Source organism: Excalfactoria chinensis, chromosome 10 (assembly GCF_039878825.1).
Source record: "Excalfactoria chinensis isolate bCotChi1 chromosome 10, bCotChi1.hap2, whole genome shotgun sequence".
NCBI classification, from domain to species: Eukaryota; Metazoa; Chordata; class Aves; order Galliformes; family Phasianidae; genus Excalfactoria; species Excalfactoria chinensis.
Genome location: NC_092834.1, coordinates 13542797 through 13563659, shown reverse-complemented (window position 1 = coordinate 13563659; position 20863 = coordinate 13542797). Strand labels below are relative to the sequence as shown.

General features: G+C 37.9%; 1 protein-coding gene across 5 annotated transcripts in view; it reads left to right on the top strand.

Moving 5' to 3' along the window:
- LRRC49 (leucine rich repeat containing 49) overlaps nucleotides 1-20863 on the top strand; it is a 40221-nt gene that overhangs the window by 1438 nt on the left and 17920 nt on the right. For 3 of the 5 annotated variants that reach the window (XM_072345707.1, XM_072345708.1, XM_072345709.1), the window contains 8 exons: nucleotides 146-233; nucleotides 983-1174; nucleotides 2588-2687; nucleotides 3700-3903; nucleotides 5238-5304; nucleotides 11739-11882; nucleotides 13303-13364; nucleotides 18910-19057. In XM_072345707.1, the coding sequence (XP_072201808.1) occupies nucleotides 146-233; nucleotides 983-1174; nucleotides 2588-2687; nucleotides 3700-3903; nucleotides 5238-5304; nucleotides 11739-11882; nucleotides 13303-13364; nucleotides 18910-19057 (1005 nt within the window). Of the gene's footprint in view, nucleotides 1-145; nucleotides 234-982; nucleotides 1175-2587; nucleotides 2688-3699; nucleotides 3904-5237; nucleotides 5305-11738; nucleotides 11883-12898; nucleotides 13218-13302; nucleotides 13365-18909; nucleotides 19058-20863 lie in introns of those variants that run through there. The other 2 variants (XM_072345710.1, XM_072345711.1) reach the window with 2 other exon arrangements.

Here is a 20863-nt window from a genome sequence, read left to right as displayed (position 1 = left end):
GTGGTCTTTTAGGGCGGTGTGTGCGTGGTTTTTTGTACCCTTTGTTTCGTGAGGTCTGTATTTGTCCCTAAGGCTGTGTTTGTCTGTCTGAGGACACTGTTGGCCTTTGAAGACTTCAGTGTTTCTCTTACATGTTTTGTTATAGTTTGACTTCAAGATAAATAAAGAACCGCCATCCCTTCACAACAGACTTCTGCAACATGACCTGGAAAAAAACTATTCAGGAAGGCAAGGTGATGCTCAGGAGGCTTTCAGTTTGGCTTTTTCTTTGTTTTTTCTTTGTTTTTTTGTTGTGTTTTTTTGGGGGGGGAGGTAAAGGGGTGGAAGGGAGAAGCTTTTAAATTTCTTCTTATGAGCTAAACAGTAAAGAAAGGCTTTCTTATGAGTAGAAAAATGTTACTGTCTTTCATACGTGACTGGTTCTCCTAACTGAGCGCGTTATATCCTGAAACTCCTATCTATCCTCCTCCTCCCCAGTGCAGATGGCTTTTCTCGTTGTTTTTTGTTCTGTTCTTGTTGCCCATTCCTTCTCTCACCCACAGAGCCACAATATTTGTGAGTGCCACACTCAACTCCCCTTCAGTTCCCAACCGTAACCTCTTGTCAGATGTCTGATATTTTAATGTATATAGACAAAGTCTGATTCTGAGATGTGAAGAGATGATTTTCCTCTTGAGCGCTTCTGGCTTTGAAATGTGAAGTATATGATGGCATCACTGCTAACTGGTGAAGCCTGGCAGAGCTCTGACACACAGCTCTACTGCTGCTGCTTGCTTGTCATATAAAGACAGTGGTGGGCTGGGATAAGAGGTGGTTGCTCATTCTTGGCAATGAAATATCTGTATGGCACTTCTTTATTAATCCCAGAAAATAATAAAGACCGGCAGCTGTTTGGAGTGGGTTGATTTTTAGGGCTGTTCTGCAATTTATTTTACTATGAAGTATGTTTAAGCTCTGCAGGTTTGTTTTGTTTGCCTTACAGGAGACCCGAGAGTACTGAGTCCTTTGGTGCGCAATAAGCAGCTGTATCTTCCAGTGCCATCCACTCTGACAGAGCTTTCTGGTTTGGAGTTCAAGCAGAACGCAGGTTCTTTATCTGGATTTGGAGAGTCTTCTATACACGCAAAACCCAGATCCCGACAAAGCAGTCACAGTGTTAGTTCACATGCTTCAGGTAAGAGTGTGCAGTTCTCACTGGCCTTGTATTTGTTTTCTTATTATTATTTGAACTAGGCATTTAATTGAACAGTCACAGCCTCTGAGATGTTTCCTCTGGCTGATGGACTGTATAATTGCATAGCACGTGTTGTCTGCTGTTCCCGTGGTGTATAAAGAGATCATTGTCATTAAACTGCTAGCAATATCTTCCAAGTTTTAATGAAGGCATTTAAACATAGGCTTTTTATATACCTTTCTATAACAAAAGGACAATGATAGGGATCTGTTATGACATTCAAAGTAAAAAATAATGGTCTTCTCTAATTCCTTACATTTATTGGCTTGAAAACCTGAGGCACAAGTCTTTTAACTTCAACAGCAACACTAACTGATTATTTTTAAGTCTCAATTATTAAAGTTCTTTTTCTTTAGCAATTCATTTCACTTTGAAGGGTATGTAGAGAATATTGATTGTTACAGCCTTTTTTTTAGAGCAGCTACTAATGAAAATTTAGAAGGTATCTTCTAAATCAAACTAAGCACAAACTTTGGTACTTATTTAGCTGTTTTTTCTAATGACGTGTTTTACACAACAAGGAAGTTGCTCTCTGTACAAGTAAAGAAATTGATTCTTACTTAGTGAAGAATTTGCGGGTTTTATTCCCCATGAACATATTCTTTAAAAGAAAGTGCAAACATGGGCGATGACTGTGTGTTCTTGTGATGACATACGTGCACGATCTGTTTCTGACCATTATTTTTCAGTGGGTTGTTCTCCAAATAAGCTAAAGCTTGCCGTGCAGGTTGCTGATTTGTTTTTTGTGTATCTTTGATCATCTTCCCTCTTTATCCTTATATTAACAACATGAATAGAGTTGGTTGTTTTGTGAACATGTTTAAAAAGGTTGTCTGTTTTTGCACTGTTAATGGTGTGAAGCACGAAGCAGTCACAACTAGGAAGCGCGTGCACTCACGTGTGAAAGAATTCACGTTTGTTTCTGGCTCAGTGGGACTGCTTCTGTGTCTCGGTGCTTTGGATTTTAATCGGAGCAACCTCTATTTGATCCTTGTCATTGTGGTCGTTCTTAATATAGATGGTATCCTCATTAAGTTCAGATGTTGGATTGTGAAACTAGCATGCAGCCTTACCTTAGGGCAGCACTGGGTAATAAACAAAAGCATCTACAAACTGTCTGCTTACCACAAATTATTTTAAAAAACCCCTGCTGTGTGTGAGCTCAGTGGATGCAGGTTTGCAAGTGGGACGTAAACTAAAAATGGCAGAAAAGAAAATTGGTGGGCCAGAGTCCTGAGTGCAGGCAAAATGCATTTCATGTACTATGTAATTCTTTTAGGAAGAAGTAACTATTAGTGGTCATTGAAATGATTTTGTGGTTGTTCATGTGTTCTTTTGATGATTTTCTGATAGATAACACCAATTTTGGGAGCAGTTCATCAATAACATTTCCTGTCTTGCAACGTACTGCTGAGGAAAAAATACTGAACTCGGATAGACTCACCCTGGAAAGGTGAGCAGGGAGTGGAGTCCAGGCTCAGCAGCTTGTTGCACTTGTGTCTGCTGGTCTCAAGGGATGCGTATTCCAGCAGTGCCTGGGTGGTGATGGTAGGTGTGGGGGGGTGGGCTGCATTTCTTGCTCTTTGTTTCCTCTTTTAGAGGGGACTTGTGTTCCACTGAGATGTTCTGTGTGAATTTCCTCATGGTAAAAATTCAGTGATGGTAAATATATCCATGCAGCAATCAACTAAGGCAGGTAGGGTTTTCATTTTAAACTCAGGAGTTTAAGAGCTGAGCTCAAATTCATGCAAGAAATTTATAGAAATTTGGGTCCTGTGTCTCCATTAATTGTAATCTGATGCATTAACTGTAGAGTGTCGGTTTCCTTTACCGGGGGGGAATAAAAAAATAAATCTATATGTGAAAACCACATTTAATTGTAAGTAATAGTGTGTATGTACATACACATTTCCCTTTATTTTTTTCTGTTTATTGGTGATGTTTATGTAGTCAGAAAAAGTTCCGTGAGGCCAGTAGGAGATAATCCTGCCGTGAGACTGACCATTATCAGCATCATTTCCTGTGTCTTTGAGCTTTCCCAGTAACATCTAACATTTTGTGCACTTATACTTCAAACGTGAAGTTCCGTAACATGAATAAGCACATAGACATGTTGTGCTTTGGAATCTGACCTCAGTAGGCTCCCTTATGTGGAGTCTGGGTAGCACATTGGTGTGCTGCATCTGCTGAAATTGTCGTGTGGTCACAATGTGAATTCTTTGAGTAATTTCCATGTGATGAGGAAATCTCTGATTTGAAGGAGAGGCCTTAAGAAAATGTTGAAAGCACTTCTGCAGTGTGTTTATGTTTTTCTACATTAAGGAGTTACTTTTCTATTCCGTAGTTGTCTAGTTAGTAAGCCTCTTAATCAAGATAGTATCCTTTTCTCAGTTGAAGTGGGTCAGTAAAAGGTCGATTTCAAATTATTTACTTTCATAAGATGCTTGTTGTTGTTGTTGTTCCAGGCAGAAGCTGACAGTGTGCCCAGTTATTGATGGAGAAGACCACCTTCGCCTCTTGAATTTTCAGCATAACTTTATAACCCGGATCCAGAATATTTCCAACCTGCAGCACCTTGTTTTCTTAGATTTGTATGATAACCAGATAGAGGAAATAAGTGGGCTTTCAACTTTGAGATCCCTGAGAGTTCTTCTTTTGGGGAAGAACAGGTAAAATAATAAAACTAGCTTTAAGCGGCCTACTTTGTTACAGTGTAGCGTCTGTAATCCATCTTTGCATCTGTTACAGGGTTTTCATATAGTCACATTGGCTGTGTTAAATGGTGTCTAATAATAGCAAGCTTTCTAATAAGATAAAAAATAGTCAGCTCAACAAAAAATGTAGATTGAGATGGGCTTTCCCAGGAGCCATCTGGCTCAGTGTACACTGTAACTTCACTGTGCACAGAGGAAGGCAGGAATTAGACTTGCTAGCACGTACTGTTTGTTGCCTTGCCAGTTCATCTGCAGCTGCTGAGCTGGGTGTCCCCTCAGTCATTGGCTGTAGGAGAGCTGCAGCCAATCTGTCCCCAGCACTTCTTGTCCTTCGTCTTTCAGCTGCGTATGCATCATTCACTTCAAAACATAAACCAATGGAGAGTGATCTTTCCCTTATTAGTAAAGTGCTAGTTGGAGAATTTGGGTAACTTCTAATAGTACGGTATTTTATTGCAGTGTTTGGCATCTATAGCTGAAATCTCACCTCTAGATATTCATTTGGTTTATAGCAAATTTTTTGAGTTGTGGGAGTTGATAACCTAAGATGCTATAAGGAATAATTTTCCAAAATTAGCTTCAGTAAGTTCTGTAACGTTTGGAGACAGATAGGAGGAGATATACTTGCCATAAGTCAGGCACAGTTGCTACAAGAAACTATTTTCTGCTGCTTTTATGCTTGATTTTTAGCTTTTGAAGCAAATGCGTAATGCCTGTGATGTTTAATGTAACCAACCAGCAGATGGTGCTGCTGATGCTTCGGTAACCTAGGCTTGGCATCTGAGAAAATGGGACAGAACAGAAGGGTGTTGTCACGCTGAGATGATGAAGCTGTACAGGTGGAGAAGAAATGAGGCCGAATGTTGAGACCTGTGTTGTCTAGGAAGGGCCTGCAGGGCTGTCAGATTTGTTTTATTCTCAGTTCTTGTTAAATAAATCTTAAAACTCATCACCACAGTTTTGCTTTACACAGGTTTGGGAAGAGCTTGTTGTCAGTAATAGTATTTCTTACCTTTTGCATAGGTTGTGTGTTGACTTTGTTTTCTAGTAGTGCACGGATTCTTTCCCCTTTCATCTTCCTGGAAGAGTGATAGTGCAGATTGCCACTATTGATGACTAGAGAGGAAAGTGGCAATTTAAGGCTTATTTATTCATTTTTAGAAAGTTGAGAACTCTGCTTTTCTGTTCCTATCAGTAGGCAGGAGCAAGCAGCTAAGTTTTGTATTAGCTTGAAAATGAAAGGTGCTTTTAATCTAGTAAAAACAATTTCTGTTATTTAAATATTTCAGAATAAAGAAGATCTCAAATCTGGACAGCCTAAAAAATCTTGATGTTCTGGATCTTCATGGAAATCAGGTACAGTACAATAACTTGATTAATAAGTTATCTTATGTAGATAATGCATTTCCGGTGTCCTTTGTCAAACTGTTGCTTTTTTGAAAGGGAATTGCTGGCAAATCTTGCAACTCCTGAGTTCCCAGAAATCACATAACGATATCAGCTTGGTCCTCAGTGTTTGCTTTCTTATAATTGGAGTGCTGTGCGTTTCAGTAGTTACAGGCTTTAATGCTGAGTAAGCTAAGCCTGTCAGCACTTGCTTGTATCCATGGAATAGTCATCTCATGTGAGTGGTTAAAACAGTCATAAAGTTGTAAAAGAATTTAAGTTCTCATTGGTCATTGCATTGTTTCTTCTGTTGTTGATCTCACGAAACAAGATCACCTATGGACCTGGAAAGGACTTGAATTCATATGAGAGAAAAGCAGAATGAGTTCAGACTCCTTGTTTGGGCTCCCGAGTGGACTTAAGTCACTCAGTATCCTTTCAGCTTATTCAGTTTGAGACTGTACAGCTGCTTCTATTGGTGATGCTCAAAGCTTTAGCTCTGGAACATATGAGAGAAAGGTTACTAATGATTCTGTCAGAAACAGCACAGGGTGTATATAAGGGCAAGCCAGATAGAGTATTCTTCTGTAAAATAAATCTAAAACACGTGTGATACAAAGTGTTCTGTAATTGAGCTGTTTAACAACATATGGTTATTGTGACTATGTAAGGCTGATGTGTGATTTTTATTTTGTTTTTTATTTTATTTTTTCCTGGATTCTTCTTCTGACAGTTCTGACTTGTTCTGGTTTCTGTGTGTGTGTTCTTTCTTATATCATTGCTTCACAGTGGGGAGTTAAAATGCTATAGGAAAAGAAAGAAAGGAGTTAGCACTTTAGTGAGTCACTTATATGTGATGCAGTAACTTCATGGCTTCTGTGAATAGCATAATCCAATAGTGTGCAAGCACTGCAGTGGAGGCACAGCGTAGTGTTTGTGTATTCTTCATGAATGGACCACATAAAGACTGCAACTTCTCATCCATTAAGGAATTATTTTCTGTTCCTTTCTAGCTTCTAGTTAGGCAAGTTGTGGTATCAATACTCTTTTCTCTTCTAGTTAGGTACAATGAAGATGTAAAGAAATACTGATTTTCATAATGCTGTACTATGCTTGTGTCTGGCTGTTGTTGTTTGCTTGTTTATTAATGAGTAGGTGGTCTTGTTATTTCACTGAGATTTTGGGGGCTTCGATTACACTTCATATCAGATTTCTGAAGAACCCACTTAATCTACAGAATTGGATTAGAGAACATAGCAATTTCTACAGCAGATCAGTAGAAGTGAAGTGTTGATGCATAGCTCAAAACAGTGGACTCTGGTCGGTGTTCTGTTGACATGGTGCTCTCCCTCCAACGTACAAGATTTTTTCCTTTGATTCAGTTGAGAGTAATGAGAACCAACAGTGCAGGAACAGCCCATCTTGCTTACCTGTCAGTATGAAAAATAGTAGAAAGTATGATTTGTGTTATATTAAGTGGGCATTTACACATCTGTTTCCTCAGATGGTTTGTAGCACTATGCTCTGCCCAGTTCTCACAGGAAGGTTAAAAATAAATCAGTCATAAATGTGGTCCGTTTTACAATCAGAACCAGTTATGGACAGCAGTTTTCCTTTGTCAGAATGTTTTTCATTCCAGGTAGATCTGATGATGCTTCTATGGTGTGTGTCATGTGTTCTCACAGCTATGGGGAGGGAAGAATGTAGAATAGCTCTAGCAAAGAGCCGCAGGTGTGTTGAAGAGGAGTGGCTGAGAGAGCTGAGATGGCCTTGCCTGGAAAAGAGACCACTTGGGAGGCTCTGCTGCAGCATGGAGGTATCTGCCAGGATGGAGGTGCTACAGTAGAGCCTGGCTTATCTCAGGGGTGCCAGTAAAGGGACAGGAGTCACTGAGCATGAACTGAAGTACAGGAAACGTGTTCAAACTTATGAGGAGTGTTTCTGTTGAGGTGGCCAAGCGCAGGAGCATGCTGCCCAGGCAGTTTGTGGCATCCCTATCCATGGAAGTGGTCTGAGGTTGGTAGCACATGGGGCTGGGCTGGCTGTGGGCAGGGGCTGGACCAGGGGATCTGCAGAGATCCCTTGAACCTCAGCTGATATTAAAATATAGATATATATATATAATAATAACAACAACCACAAAAAAAAAGTAAAGAGGATTTACAAATATATGGTTAAAATGTCCCTCGTAAAGCCACAGAAAACCTCTCTGTTGAATGAGTGGAAAGTGCTGTGGGATTAAGCTGCAGGGCTCTGTATCAACACCCTATTACTGCACTCACTGTGAAAGGCACTCAGTGTTTGGGATTAGGATAGAAGAGTTTCTGTGGTTTTGATGTATATAAATCCCATGCATTTGATGGAACTAGGCAGCCAGTCTGTTGGTCTTTAGAGTGTGTCCTTGGCAGTGTGCTCCGATTGCTTCTATTCATCTGTTCTGAAAGCTCTTGAAACTGTCTTGAAATGTTCACAGCATTTCAGTGTTGTTCGTTTTTTGGGGTTTTTTTATGAGCATTTTGGTTAATTTTTTTGAGGCATAACATAGATGATCAATTTATATACGTATTTTTAATAGTATTTAAGTCTAGATAGAAACTGTTTCTTCTTGTTGATGGTGTAGTAACAGTTAAGAGCAAAGCTGCATTCCTGATTTATTCTTAGTCTCTCTTTCCTTCATTTTTTGGGTATAAGTCAATCCCATAGATGGAATGCAGATTGTGAAACTTCTAAGACTGCAACGTTTTCAAGAGATTGGAGGTGAGGAAAAACAGAGGAAAGTTTCTTGGAAAATACTTTGATTTATTTAGGTGCAGAATATTTTGGCTCATATGGTTTGGTCTGATCTTGGAGACTTCGCTGCTGCCAAGTGAGAAATTCAATGGGAACTGGATGTGCTTGAAAGCCCCAAGATGCGGTATTCCACGATGCTTAATGCTGAGCCTTTCTTCTTTTTTACTCAAATCAAGCCTTTAAATGCAGAAATTGCTCTCCTATAATGAAGATCCAAAATAAGGTTCTTATCTAAAAAAAATAAGTGCAGTGCCTAATGCAGTGCCTCTTTACAGAAAGAACAAAATGCCAATTCCCCTGTCAGGTCATTCCTCTTTGCTTGTTTTCCTTTGTGATTTTTGTAAGGCTTTTAATACTGCACAGCAAAAACTTGTCAGCAGACATAGCAACTTCATGCCATCTGCTTTAATTTCTGTGTAGAATCTGCAGTTGTATGATGACTATCACACTCATGTGAACACTGTGAACTTTATGATTCAGAGATTCTGTGTGCAATTATGTGCAGTGTGCGATTAAAACACTGCAATTTCCATTTCATTTTTAACCGGACATTTGATTTCTAAATACTGTAGTTTCAAACTCAGTCTGAATGCTCTTTGGAAAGAGCACTGGTTGATGGCCATCTTTTCTGTCAAGATAAATAGCACAAATGTTACATGTTCTATATAAATGCCTTGATAAGGAAAACTCTCAACTACAGAGCACACTTCTTCAACATAGGCACCACAATTAGCTATGCACTTTTGCCAGCATGCTGTGCTTATAAATATCTGCACCTATGGAGGTGACCCACTGTCACTGCTGCTGAAATGCACCACCCACTGCCCGCTGTGCTCACATCCACTGCTTGGTCGCCATGAACCTTCAGCAAGTGTCAATAAACATAAGTGAGTGCATTTTTATTTATTTATTTTTTTTTTCCCCTTGTGGAGGAATCCAGTTCCACCTCTTAGTTTAACACACACTTCCATGTCAGATGTCATTCTGTCAGTCTGCCCCTCTGCTGACATCTGGTGCATGGCAACAACATGTAATGGAATACAGGTGGGAAAGTTCAGCTTCTACTGCCATGCTGCCAACATCTGCCTCTGACATGGTGTGCCAACATAACAAAATAGGAAGCCTTACTTTTGGAGCAGCCCTTGTACTTTCCTGGCCTAAACCTTGAGGATGTAGGCTAAGTGACTTGAGGGGGGAGTGGAAGGGAGGATTGGAAGGCAACTCCACTCCCCCCCTCCAGTATGGATTTCTTTTGAAAAACTAAGAAATGCCTAAAATGTCTAATAATACATCTTATATATCCTAATAATACCTAATAGTAGTCCTAATTAACGTGTGTTTAATATAAAATTGTCTTTAAAATATATATAGCATTTCTTTTTTTGCTGAAAAAAATACTGTAATCTTCTAAAAAGAGGTGGTATTGCTTGTTAGCTAATGCATAGAGCGTAACAAAAGCTGATGGACCCAAAGATGCGTGAGGGATTCAAAATAGAGAAAGGGCCAGTAGAGACGGCCTTAGAACTGAGCAGCATCTCTATAACTGTTGATGAAATCATTGTCCTAGAGATAGTAATAAAATGCCAGGATTGATATTCTGCATTGTAACATGCTTTATTCTTGGCTCTTCAGACATCTGCAGGGGTTTGTGCTCTTCATGCTCACCATCTGCTCTTGGCTGTGATTGTACAAATATTTCAATCTAAATTTATTGTTCTAGGCAATAGTGTCTCTGTCCCTTATCTTTAACATTTTGTGTCCTGCTCCCTTTTTTTCCTGCATGTCGTAAGTGTAAATGGAGTCTATTTGTTTAATTAGCAGTTGAATCAAAAAGGGACTTAGTGTCATTTAGTTACTGTTTTTGCTATCTACTTTTCTGTAATTTTATGGGGAGAATTGCCACAGTACTTTTTACAGCAGTATATTCAGGTCATACGTCATACAGTCAGATGCCTATATACTTGTGCTTTGTTTGTATGACTCTTATCCATGACATTGTGCCCCCAGACTGTTCAATACCAGCTGCCTTACATCTTCTCCCATTCTAGGAGTTGCAATTTCTGGGAACTGGCACAGCCAGATTTATACTGATGTGTATCAGCAGAAAGCTCGGTATCACTGGGGAGGTATATAACACCAGTCTCTATGTTGCTTGCTTACATCTAATTGCTGTTGGCAGTTTTGAGAAGGGGCAGCATGGCTGGGCATGGGGTGTTGCAGGGAGCTCCAGTGGTCCTGCAGGTAGAACAGACCCTCGTTGGTATGGAAAGGGAATTTGCCATAGCTGTGAAGTCTGTAAAGCTACCAAGATTTGGATGCACAGCCGTGTGCTGTGGAAGGCCAGTTTTTTCTACAGGAAAACATGCTGCCTCCTTTCTGCTGTAGAACCTGGGTTAGATTAAGAACATTATACGTGTATCCCTCTGTGTGGTGGCAGTTGTTTATCATCTCTGTGATACTTTACTGTATGCAAGTCCTCCATAAATGTCTGGGTAAGTTCTGGAGAACAGTTTTCAGACCACTCTGAGAAACGAGTACCTGGATAGGGGTCGTGGAGTCCATCACTGAGAAATATGGACAGCAGGAAATAAAATGCCACATCATGTCAGAAGAGCAATAATTAATATCTTAGCAAAAGATATTAGTAAAAAAAGAGATTAGTGCATCTCCAGAAGTAACAATTAAATTTAAGAGGCAGCAGCTATTGTTATTCTCTTGATTATTGTTTCAATACCACCTGTTATAATTCCTAATGCCTTATTTTAAACATACAAATGTAGAGCAGCTGACTTCTCACTGTAGTTTAGTCTTGTTTGAACATTCCATTTTCTGATCACAGGTAGCTGTGAGTTGGCAAGGAATTGCTGGGAACTCTTGAGCAAGTCTGCCATGTGTCCAAATGAATGATGCTGCTGTTTTCTAATTGTTATTTGAGTACATCTCCCGAGTCCAACAATTATTTGCTTGCAAAACTTCCTTGCAAGTTCCAGTGTGAGAATAATTTGTTCTTCTCCAGAGGGTTGTGGCTACTTGCTCCTTACTCATAGCAGCTTCTTGTCCTCTTGACCTGCTGGTAAAGCCTGCCTGTAGAGCTTGTGTGTAGTTAGAGCTGTGTAGCTGCTGCTGGCTTTTTAAGTCATGAAGCAAAATTAGTACAGATTTCTATGATAATATGGGGGTACAATGCCCTGAAAGTCCTGCAGTAAAAGTACTACCTGATTCCTATGTGTGCCTTGAGTGCCTTTATGGTATAATTTAGGATCAACTGTGCACATATTTCCGCACTTTGGCACAGTATGATCCTAACAGTGGTTTCTTAATTGCATGTCTTAAAGGTTGCTGCCCTAGAACAATGCAGTTGAAATAACTGAACTTTGGATGGTATGAAGGGAGTGTGGACTGGCATAACTGCTGCTTGATTAGAAAGATATTATTGGTGTGAATACTAGTACTCACTCTCCAGCAGACCGTAGCTGGTGTTCACCTATTTATGGTTAGTAACATACATAAGCACACTATTAAGTCACTTTTTTAATCTCTATGTATTTTTTAAAGTGTGTGAACTACATGTATCTAGGTAAAACACTGTGTATGTGTTTATACCTCTTTCATAGATCACTAAAATAGAAAACATCAACCATTTGAGTGAACTCAGAGTGTTAAACCTTGCCAGAAACCTTCTGTCCATTGTAGAAAATCTCAACGGACTGGATTCACTTACGGAGCTCAACCTTCGTCATAATCAAGTCTCTGCTATAGTAAGAAACAAAACATCTTTCTCTCTTCCTCCCCCTCTCACCTTTCCTTTATTGCTTCCTTTCTTTCTCCCAAGAGTACATTATTACTATAACTTATTGAAAGCATGTCAGTGTTTCAAGTTGGTCAAATCTTAGATTATCCCATGCTCTTCTGCTTCTGTTATTTTCTTGCAATGCTTGATGCTTGGAGATAACAGTTCAGTTTTTGCTGCAATTTCGTGTGAGTGTGATCACTTGTAGAATAAAAGTCTTGGTAGATCTTGATGTTTCTCCTTGACAAAAATATTCTGATCCTTTTTGGTTCTAACACATATTCAGAGATTCTTCTTCCATACAAGTCTGTTTCTTGAAACAAATCTTAATTTCTGTAGCTCAGCTAAGCAGTGTTTCAGAAGATAATGTTCTATTCAGCGATGTAATTTATTTGATGTATAATTTAAAATGTAGATGTTGTTACCCTGGTTTAATTCCAATGGAATGATGTTTTGGTTGTGGGCGGTGGTTTGTAGGCTGTTTTATTTCCATTGCTTTTTGTTTTCTTTTCAATTGGATGGAATGCTACATAGCAATGTAGCAGGTCAGGTAGGGGGAGGGAGAGCTGTAGATTTAATCTGTGGCTAGAATCAAGGTGATGAGCTCTGTGCCACTTCAGTGTGCTGTGGGTAATGGTTTGATCTCCTCTGATGGTGAGCTGGAGTATGTTCCTTTGTAGGATATGGAGACACACACGTAAAACTGATGGTTTTTGGTCTACAGTCTGGGTGGAACATGAATCACTGCAAACTGTGCTGTCTGGCCATTATGGATTTTTATTGCATAAATAAACTTTGATCATGCTTAATGTGTTTCCTTCTAGCAAAATTTTGAGCTATTTCGGGTTTTCTACAAAGTTCTATTGTACAATATATTAAATTCATGATTACTCATCCTGAAAACATGTTCTTTTTTATATAAAATTGTAAAGGTTACAGAGTCCTTCAGATGATCCTTGCTTAGAGCAGCTACTGCTGCTAGGTAGTGTGATTGCACTGCAGCATTGCACTTCAGCAACCTTGTTGCTGCATGGTCTGTTTCTTTTTTTTCTTTAAGCACCGTATTTATCCTGCTGCTTAAATGCTGAGACAGCACCTTGGCTCCTTTCCCAAGAGCTTGTTCAGAAACCAGCAGCAGCCTCATCCTCTTTCCTTTAATATCATTTGCTTTGCAAGTGATGCAGCTTGTTCTGCATAGTAGATATCTGCACTGAAACACTCCCTTGCAGTCTGCATTAGGGAGAAATGGATCTGCACACTCACCAGAAATCAATGTTGCAGCAAGGTTATAGTATATAGAAATGCAAGTATTTCATCAGGCAAATTAGAAAGGTTTAAAAGATGTTATCCTTCTGCTACTGAATTTCTGCTTCTATCTTTTCTTCTAGAAAGATGTGGATACTTTGCCCCGTCTCCAGCGTCTGTTCCTCAGCTTCAACAATATATCTAGGTAAGGAGAATTAATATTCTGTTTCTTATAAGTAATTTGAAGCATCCTCTTGGAGCTGTATATCATTAAAATTTAAACTCTATGAATGCAGGTTGTGGATTTTTTTCCTGTGTATAAGCATAATCAAGCCATTGTGCATTTGCTACTTTAAACATAACTTATTTTAACCATTTGCATTTGAATGGGGATCCTACTTCAAAAGTTAGAATTTTTTTTTAATTTTTTTTTTCTAATTTGAAGATGAACATTTTCTTTCTGATGATGCTGAGAATTAGAAATAGGTCCGTCATTATATCATTTTTACTGTTAAACTATGCATCTGGTAAAGCAAGATCAGTGTGTTTATAGAGTTAAACAAACTGCTGAGTCAGATTCTGCTCATGAGGATTAGGTAATATCATGCTTATATTTTACTTGTCCCTATGTTAATCAGGTTTGAGGGGTATATTCCTGATGGTTTCTCTTTCAAATCAGAGGGCAGAAGCAGAATCACTGAACTTTCAAAGCAGTCTCTATTGTTTCAAGTAACTAAGTGCTTTTTTTGTATAAATAGAAAGTTAGTCTGCAACATATTTCATATTCATGTCTTTTTGATGTCACATTTGTACTGGTGCCAATGTTAAAAAAAGCAGTGATAATAGTGTAGGCACACTTCTCCTGATCTTTATCTCAGTTAGGTATGTGCTTATTCTTATCCCTTAATCATCACCAGCCTTCTTTGTTGCTTAGAATCAAATAATTTAATTTTAGACAGGGAAAGATGCCTCACATGCTAATGACTGAAAATAGCACGCTATTCTTGTGGTACCTGTTTTCTCTGTAAAATGTTATACTCAATATGAGCTTTTATTGCAAAAGCTACTTGAATATTCTAATTTGACCTGCATTATGTTTTCTGTAGACAGTTCCAACCTACTTGTATTCTTCAGGCTTTTCAAGTAGCAATGCAGTGGATATCCCTCAATACTCCCGGGGTTTAAGTATTTAAACAATATTAGAGATGAGCTTGTAGGAGCGGTTAGTATGTTCTTCCCTTGACCCCTCTATTTCATTTTTTAGCTTGACATAGTGAAGAGAAAGGGTTAGCAGTTTGCTTTGCTTATATAATTTTCTGGTCTTGGAACATGCCTTTTGTTTCAGTTTTTCTGAAAAATGTCTTAACTTGGCAAGAACAATGAGGGGACTGCAGTAGCTGGCTCCTGTGCCATGAGGGAGCATCACTGCAGTCATTGGAATTTCTGTGTGCTTTATATGTAGTTGGTATATTTCACATAGCTTTCTTACACTGCTGTTGGGCAGTATTTTGCTGTTTGTGTGCGTTCCTTGGCTCGATTTATTGAACTTTATGTAATTGGCAGCTTACTTATTAATACTTTCTCACTTATTCACTGGGGTTTCAGCTGAACTGTTGATGGATCTAGTGTTAGCTCTCATTTTAAGCTGAAGAGAATTAATTCAAATATTTGTGCAAATATCTATTTAGGTTTTAAGTTGTAGTTACATTAGGTATAAAAATAAAATCTTACTGTGAGACAGACTACTGTAATATCTGTTCACATATGTGGGTAGCTAGGTGAATTGAATGTATCTGTTTAACCCTTTAACAGTCTCAACAAAAACACATATCTAGGTCTACATATCTGTGTTTATCGCTTGTAGCTTTTGTGTGTTGTTTGTGTTGTTTTTGTTTTCTTTGTGTGTGTTTTCTAAAAAAAAAATTCAATTGGATTCAGCAGTTCTGGAAGTTTAAAAAAAACAAAAAAACAAAAAAAAAAACCACAACCCCCCCCCCCCTCTTCAATTCTTTATTGTGAAATACACAGTAGGTTTATCTCCTCACAGAAAAAATGATTAAATAGAAGATTATATTCTTGACCCATCTGTATTATGATACTTGACTTAATACTGTTAAACTGACTGAAAGTAAGTGCAACCGTAATAGTAGTGAATTGCTGTGTACCTCTGAACCTTACTATAAACCTTTTAAACTCTTTTGAGTATTTTTTCTCTTATTTACCTAGGCTTATTATGTGCCATATGGTAATTCTAAAATTGTAATTTCTAGGTACATCTGTGCTTATACAACTGACTCTTGTTTTAGGCAATCAGTTTGCTATACAGATACTCTAATTGATGTATCCATAGATGTGTAGAGAACCTCCAAGTGGAAACCATTTTTTAATTGTAGGAGCAAAATAAGTATTTTCACTGTTGAAGTGTTTTCCAGGTCAGTGTGATGTTGGTTTTTAAATTTAATGAAGTATTCTGTATGGCCACACAGGAAAACAGGACACCAGCTCAAAGAGCATATGATTTATTTCTTCAGTTGATTACTTTACTGGAAACCTGAGCGAAGGGCTGTTCTTAACCAAAACAGGAAAAAGTTACTTTCCTCAGTGAAATGGGGAACGTTGAATTGAATGAAAACATTATAAATACATTGTTAAATATTTGAATGAAAGCAGTACAACAAGAATAAAAGGCTGGCTGTGGTAACATCTGTTCTCATCAGTAGCGCAGTGATTAGAAACATGGAAAAGGCTGGGTTTTCTACTTTGAATGTTTTTTGAGTGTTCAGTTCCATCTTAGGTGTTCTCTCAGACATGGGTGTTGGATAGGATGTCTGCCTTCTCCAGAGCTCTTTGCAGAATGTGCTTTATCATCCATGCATTGCTGCTAGAAATGTACAGGGAAGGAGCAGCTGTCTTCCCTAATAAGCAGACTGTATTAGAAGACCAGTGCTGCTTTGTCCTGTTTGCACCTACTAAATGTATAAATAGCAATGCGTACATTGGTGGCAATTGAGCATACACCACTCCAGAATGCTGTGCTGCTTAGTCCAAGCCACATTCTTATATAAGGTTAGAAAAAGTGTTTGTTTGTTTGTTTGGGTTTTTTTTTGTTGTTGTTGTTTTTGTTTTAAATTGGCACTGAAACTGCCATTTTAGCAGAGCTAAATTCATTTGGGAAGAAAGAAGGAAACAGGAGGAGTGGTGGTTGGGTGGGACTTGAGGAGACTTTTGGGAAAAGGAGCAGGCATTCCACTCAGGGAGATGGTTGACTGAATTGGTCTGAAACGGCATCATCCACAGCTGTTTTGCGTTCCTTGAGCAGGTCATAGACACATTTACTGTGAACAGAGGCTGGAGAGAGCACTGCCAGCAGCCTCTCATTCCCACAGAGTGGTCACCATTTGATACTGTCTGCATGCTGGGAAGCAGACAGATGTTCAGTAGTGAAGTGAATAACTCACTTGGCATTAAGGCTTCATGTACTTTTGGATTGGGCTTCTAGTGCAATAAGTACAGCATATCAAGTTTTTGAAGTTGAATTCCTGATGCTCTAGTTTTGTCATTTGTGCTTACAAAGATATAAAAAGGTACATCTTTTGCACAACTGTTTTGCTCTAAAATCAGGCTGCTAATTAAGGGAGCTAAGAGCAAGATGAAGCAAGCATGTCTTTTTTAGCTGCTGAATGAATGTTCAGGTGTGCTGAGAAATTCATAGCACGGCAGTATTTTCAAGTGGAAGGCTTAAAGAACACTAACAAACTTCCAACTTTTCTGTTGTTTCCTGGAGATAGTGGGTTTGCTAAAGAGCATATGTGATGGCAGAAGTACAGCCTGGTTAAATGTATAGTAGGAAGAGCTTGGAGCAGAACATTTTAATAGATATTAAATTATTTGAAACTTATTTTGAAGACCAATGTGTTTTTTTAAGATAAGATGTGTTTTAAGATGTGTTTTTTTAAGATATTTAAGACAGTTTGTCAAGCAAAATCAATGGAAATTCACTTCTTTTTCTAAAATGTTTGAGTTTGCTTTTCTCTCTAATGTGTTGTGTCAGTTGGGAAAATCACCATCTAGCTTTCAGGTATATTGAATAAGCGAAAAAATGTGCTTAACCAAGCTTCTTTATGGAAAGGAAACCAGATTGCAAACAGAAACTGATAATAAACGTGTCTTTTAAACCCCAGATACAGAACACTCAATTGTTCAGAGATTCTGAGCGCCTTCTTTAGAACCTGTGCACAGCTCATTTCTACTAGTTCTTATGTTGTTTTAATATACGAAACAGAAATTTGTCAGTGTTTTCCTCTTCAGTCTGTTTTTTTTTTCTGCTGCATTTATGGAGTAATATGGAAGTTACTTGCCTGCTTTGCTGTCTTTGTTTTTTTTTTTTTTTTTTTTTTTTAATTGGTGGCTATTGAAATACTTAATGAGTTGATTTATTTTATAATATATTCCTTTTAGCTTGTGTTGGTGTCCAGATCCTTCAAACATCCAGGCCTTTTCTCAGCAACTTGGGACTGACTGCTCTTTAGTTGTTGGGAGGATTTTTTTGTTTCCACGCAAACAGAAGAAATATCTCTGAAAGTTTCTGTCGATTAGGCAAGATATCTCATTTTAAATCTGTCATTCTGGTAAATCTAAAGCTTTTAGTGACTGGACTTCAGAGCTCAGCAAGTTGTTTTGTGGGTGGTGTTCTTGGAAAGTTGAGCAATACCAACGATAGTTGACATTTTCTTTAAACTGCAATATTTACAGCATTTGTACTGCATGTGAGTTGTACATTCAGGGCATTCCTAAGGTTTGATGTCCTTCCAAGTATTAGTGCCACCTTCCAAGTATTTCCTGCCAACAGGAGAGGTAAGAACCGTATCCAGTTCATGCAGTCAGTAAGGTCACCCTATTTAAAAAGTACAAATATTTGAACACTGATTCTCTATTTTCCAGTTCAGAAATGGTTTCTTTTGTCAGAACTTTTGTTATCTTGTAAAATGATCTTCTTTCTGTATATTTTGGTGTGATCATCATTGTTTCATCATTTTTTAGATTTAAGCTTTGTGCTCAAGTGTTCCAAGTCCAATTATTTCATATTTTCCATTTTAACCTACTTGATTTCATAGCACAGACATGACAATCAAGGGCCAAACTGCATAAGGATATACAAATATTTCTATCTATCCATTGTAATCAGTTTTCTAAAAGTTTTTGGATATTCGTGCTTACTCCTAGGAGTGTTTGGTTTCTTTTGAAATTTAAGTAATTCTCAGGTTAAGAACATTTGGGTCAGCTGCTTTTTTTGCACCTTTCATCTTTAATAAAAGGAACAAGATAGGGGCTGTATGTGTCTAAATACACTTTATACAGGCCAGTTAGTTTTGTCAGGAAACTGAATGTAGCTTCTTAAAAAAGCCAACTTGCTGGTGTTTGTAGACTGAACTCAGAACAGTATTAAAGGTATGATGCTTTCACAGCTTTCCTTTCGATATTTAATGATGTCACAAACACCCAGGATCATTCTGGGATTTTTGTACTTGTCTTTTTTCTTACATTTTGTGTTGTCTTTGTGCTGCTTTTGATGGCTAATATATGTGTTACTTTTCATAGGCATCCTATTTTACTGGTGCTTTTTATTTATTTATTTATTTTTGAGTATAGGTAAAAATGAATATTGATTCTATCCTTAAGAAAGTAAAATCTTCCATCTCTTAATTATTCATACTCTGTGGCATTAAAACTTTAAACTTTTTTGGTTACAGTTTTGAGGATATTCTGTGCCTTGCTGATTCCTCATCTTTGTCAGATATCACCCTTGATGGCAATCCAATAGCTCAGGAGACATGGTACAAACACACTGTTCTCCATCATATGATGCAGCTCCGACAGCTAGATATGAAGAGAATCACAGTAAGAAATTTATGTTTTCATCAAACTTACTAGTTTCTTAAATTTAGGAGTAAAATGTAGGGCTTTGTGTGTATATGTAGGGGGAAAAACAGTAATTTAGTGGTTTCACTAATTCACCATTCAATTTAATTGAATGATACGTAGACATTCTGGTATTTAAAATTCCTTTTTCATCTTGTGCAGTACTGTGTAAGGGCCTGCTTCTTCATTTCATATATAATGTGTTTAAAATATACTTTTGAACTTGTCACTAGTAGATGCTGTGTGACCAGTTGTCAAGTAATGTGAGAAACTGCGAAGCATTTTGTTAGAACTCTTAGTGTATTCTTTAAGGTTTTGATGTATAGCTGAAAAATATTCCTTTCAATGATAACAGCATTCTCTTTACACTAAAACTGGCATCATTTATATTCTTTCATCTAAAAATTCCACTTAGTCTGCCATTCCAAGGAAATGTGGTGATCACGCTGTGTATCAGCTTTTCTCCTTTCTGTGCCTAACCTACTCTCTCCCCTTTCATTTCTGAATCTGTTGGTAAAGTTCAGGTAAACTTGATAAAGGAAGAGAGGACATTAAGCTAAGTTCCTTCAGACCTCTTGAAAATACACAGTGGGGTAGAGGATGAAGGGAAATCACTGCAGGGGGCTTACCATTAAGACATCCTGTTTGTTTCTTAGTGTAAGAATACTCATGCCAATTCTTCTTTGTCCGGTTAAAAGAGAAATGTAACCACAACCTTCTTACAACATAATCCCAAACAACAAGACCATGACACTAAAGGACATGGTTTAGTTCACTAACCTTGGGAGGTCAGGTTGGTGGTTGGATGTGATGATCTTGCTGGTTTTTTCCAATCCAAATGAGTCTATAAATCTGTAACAAATGTACTCTGCTTAACAAGCAGTGGTATTGGCATTAACTTTTTTATTTTACCAGGTGCTGATATATATACCTTATTTTAAATGCTCATTTGCTTTGTACAACTGCATTAAAAATTGTGGCTATGGTTTTACCATATATCCTCTTGTCCTGTAGCCAGTATACTGCAAATATGAAATAGAACCGATTATGATGTAAAGTAAAACAGGTATGTGGACAACATGAATTCTAAAAATGAACTGCTTTGGGACATTTGAGTTTTACTACCAGTATCTAAACTACTTTCCCCTCCCCCAGGAGTTCGTTAGGTAGGTTTTTTGCCTGCTGTGAATTTATACTGTATAGTAGCTGATTGCTTTGCTTTTTAAAACAGTGCTTTCTCAGTGTTATTTCAGAAACTTGAGTCAAATAAAGAAATGCCTTTTTTCTTCTACTTGAGAAGTGAAAGATCGTGATAGAAGTCACTGATGGCAGACCTGTAGGAAAAGCTCTAATCCCATTGTAGACTCTATAGGATCCATATGGGAAAAGGCTGTTAGAAATGCACAATCTTGGGAAAAACTTAATCTGAGTTCACACCTTGTTAAACATAAGAGGATCAACCCACAAGACAAAAAGCAATAGAAAACCAGGCTTCAGCAGTTGTGTTGCTCATAAAACCACTTGTAAAAAGAAGTGTGGTTTGCATCCTTTTTATTTGCTTTCTGGTTTTTGAGCCTCAAGAAAATGTTTTAAAATCTTTTCTCAGTAGAGATGGTGCTGTAAGTTTTTTTGTTTGTTTGTTTTTTCAAAAAAAAAAAAAAACAAACAAAAAAACCCAACAAACTGTGTTCCCATATAATCATAGGACTTTTAATCATAGAATCTTTTTTTTTATTCTTGTTATTAAAGTAGCATGATGTTTGTGATTAAATTAGACAATTGGCA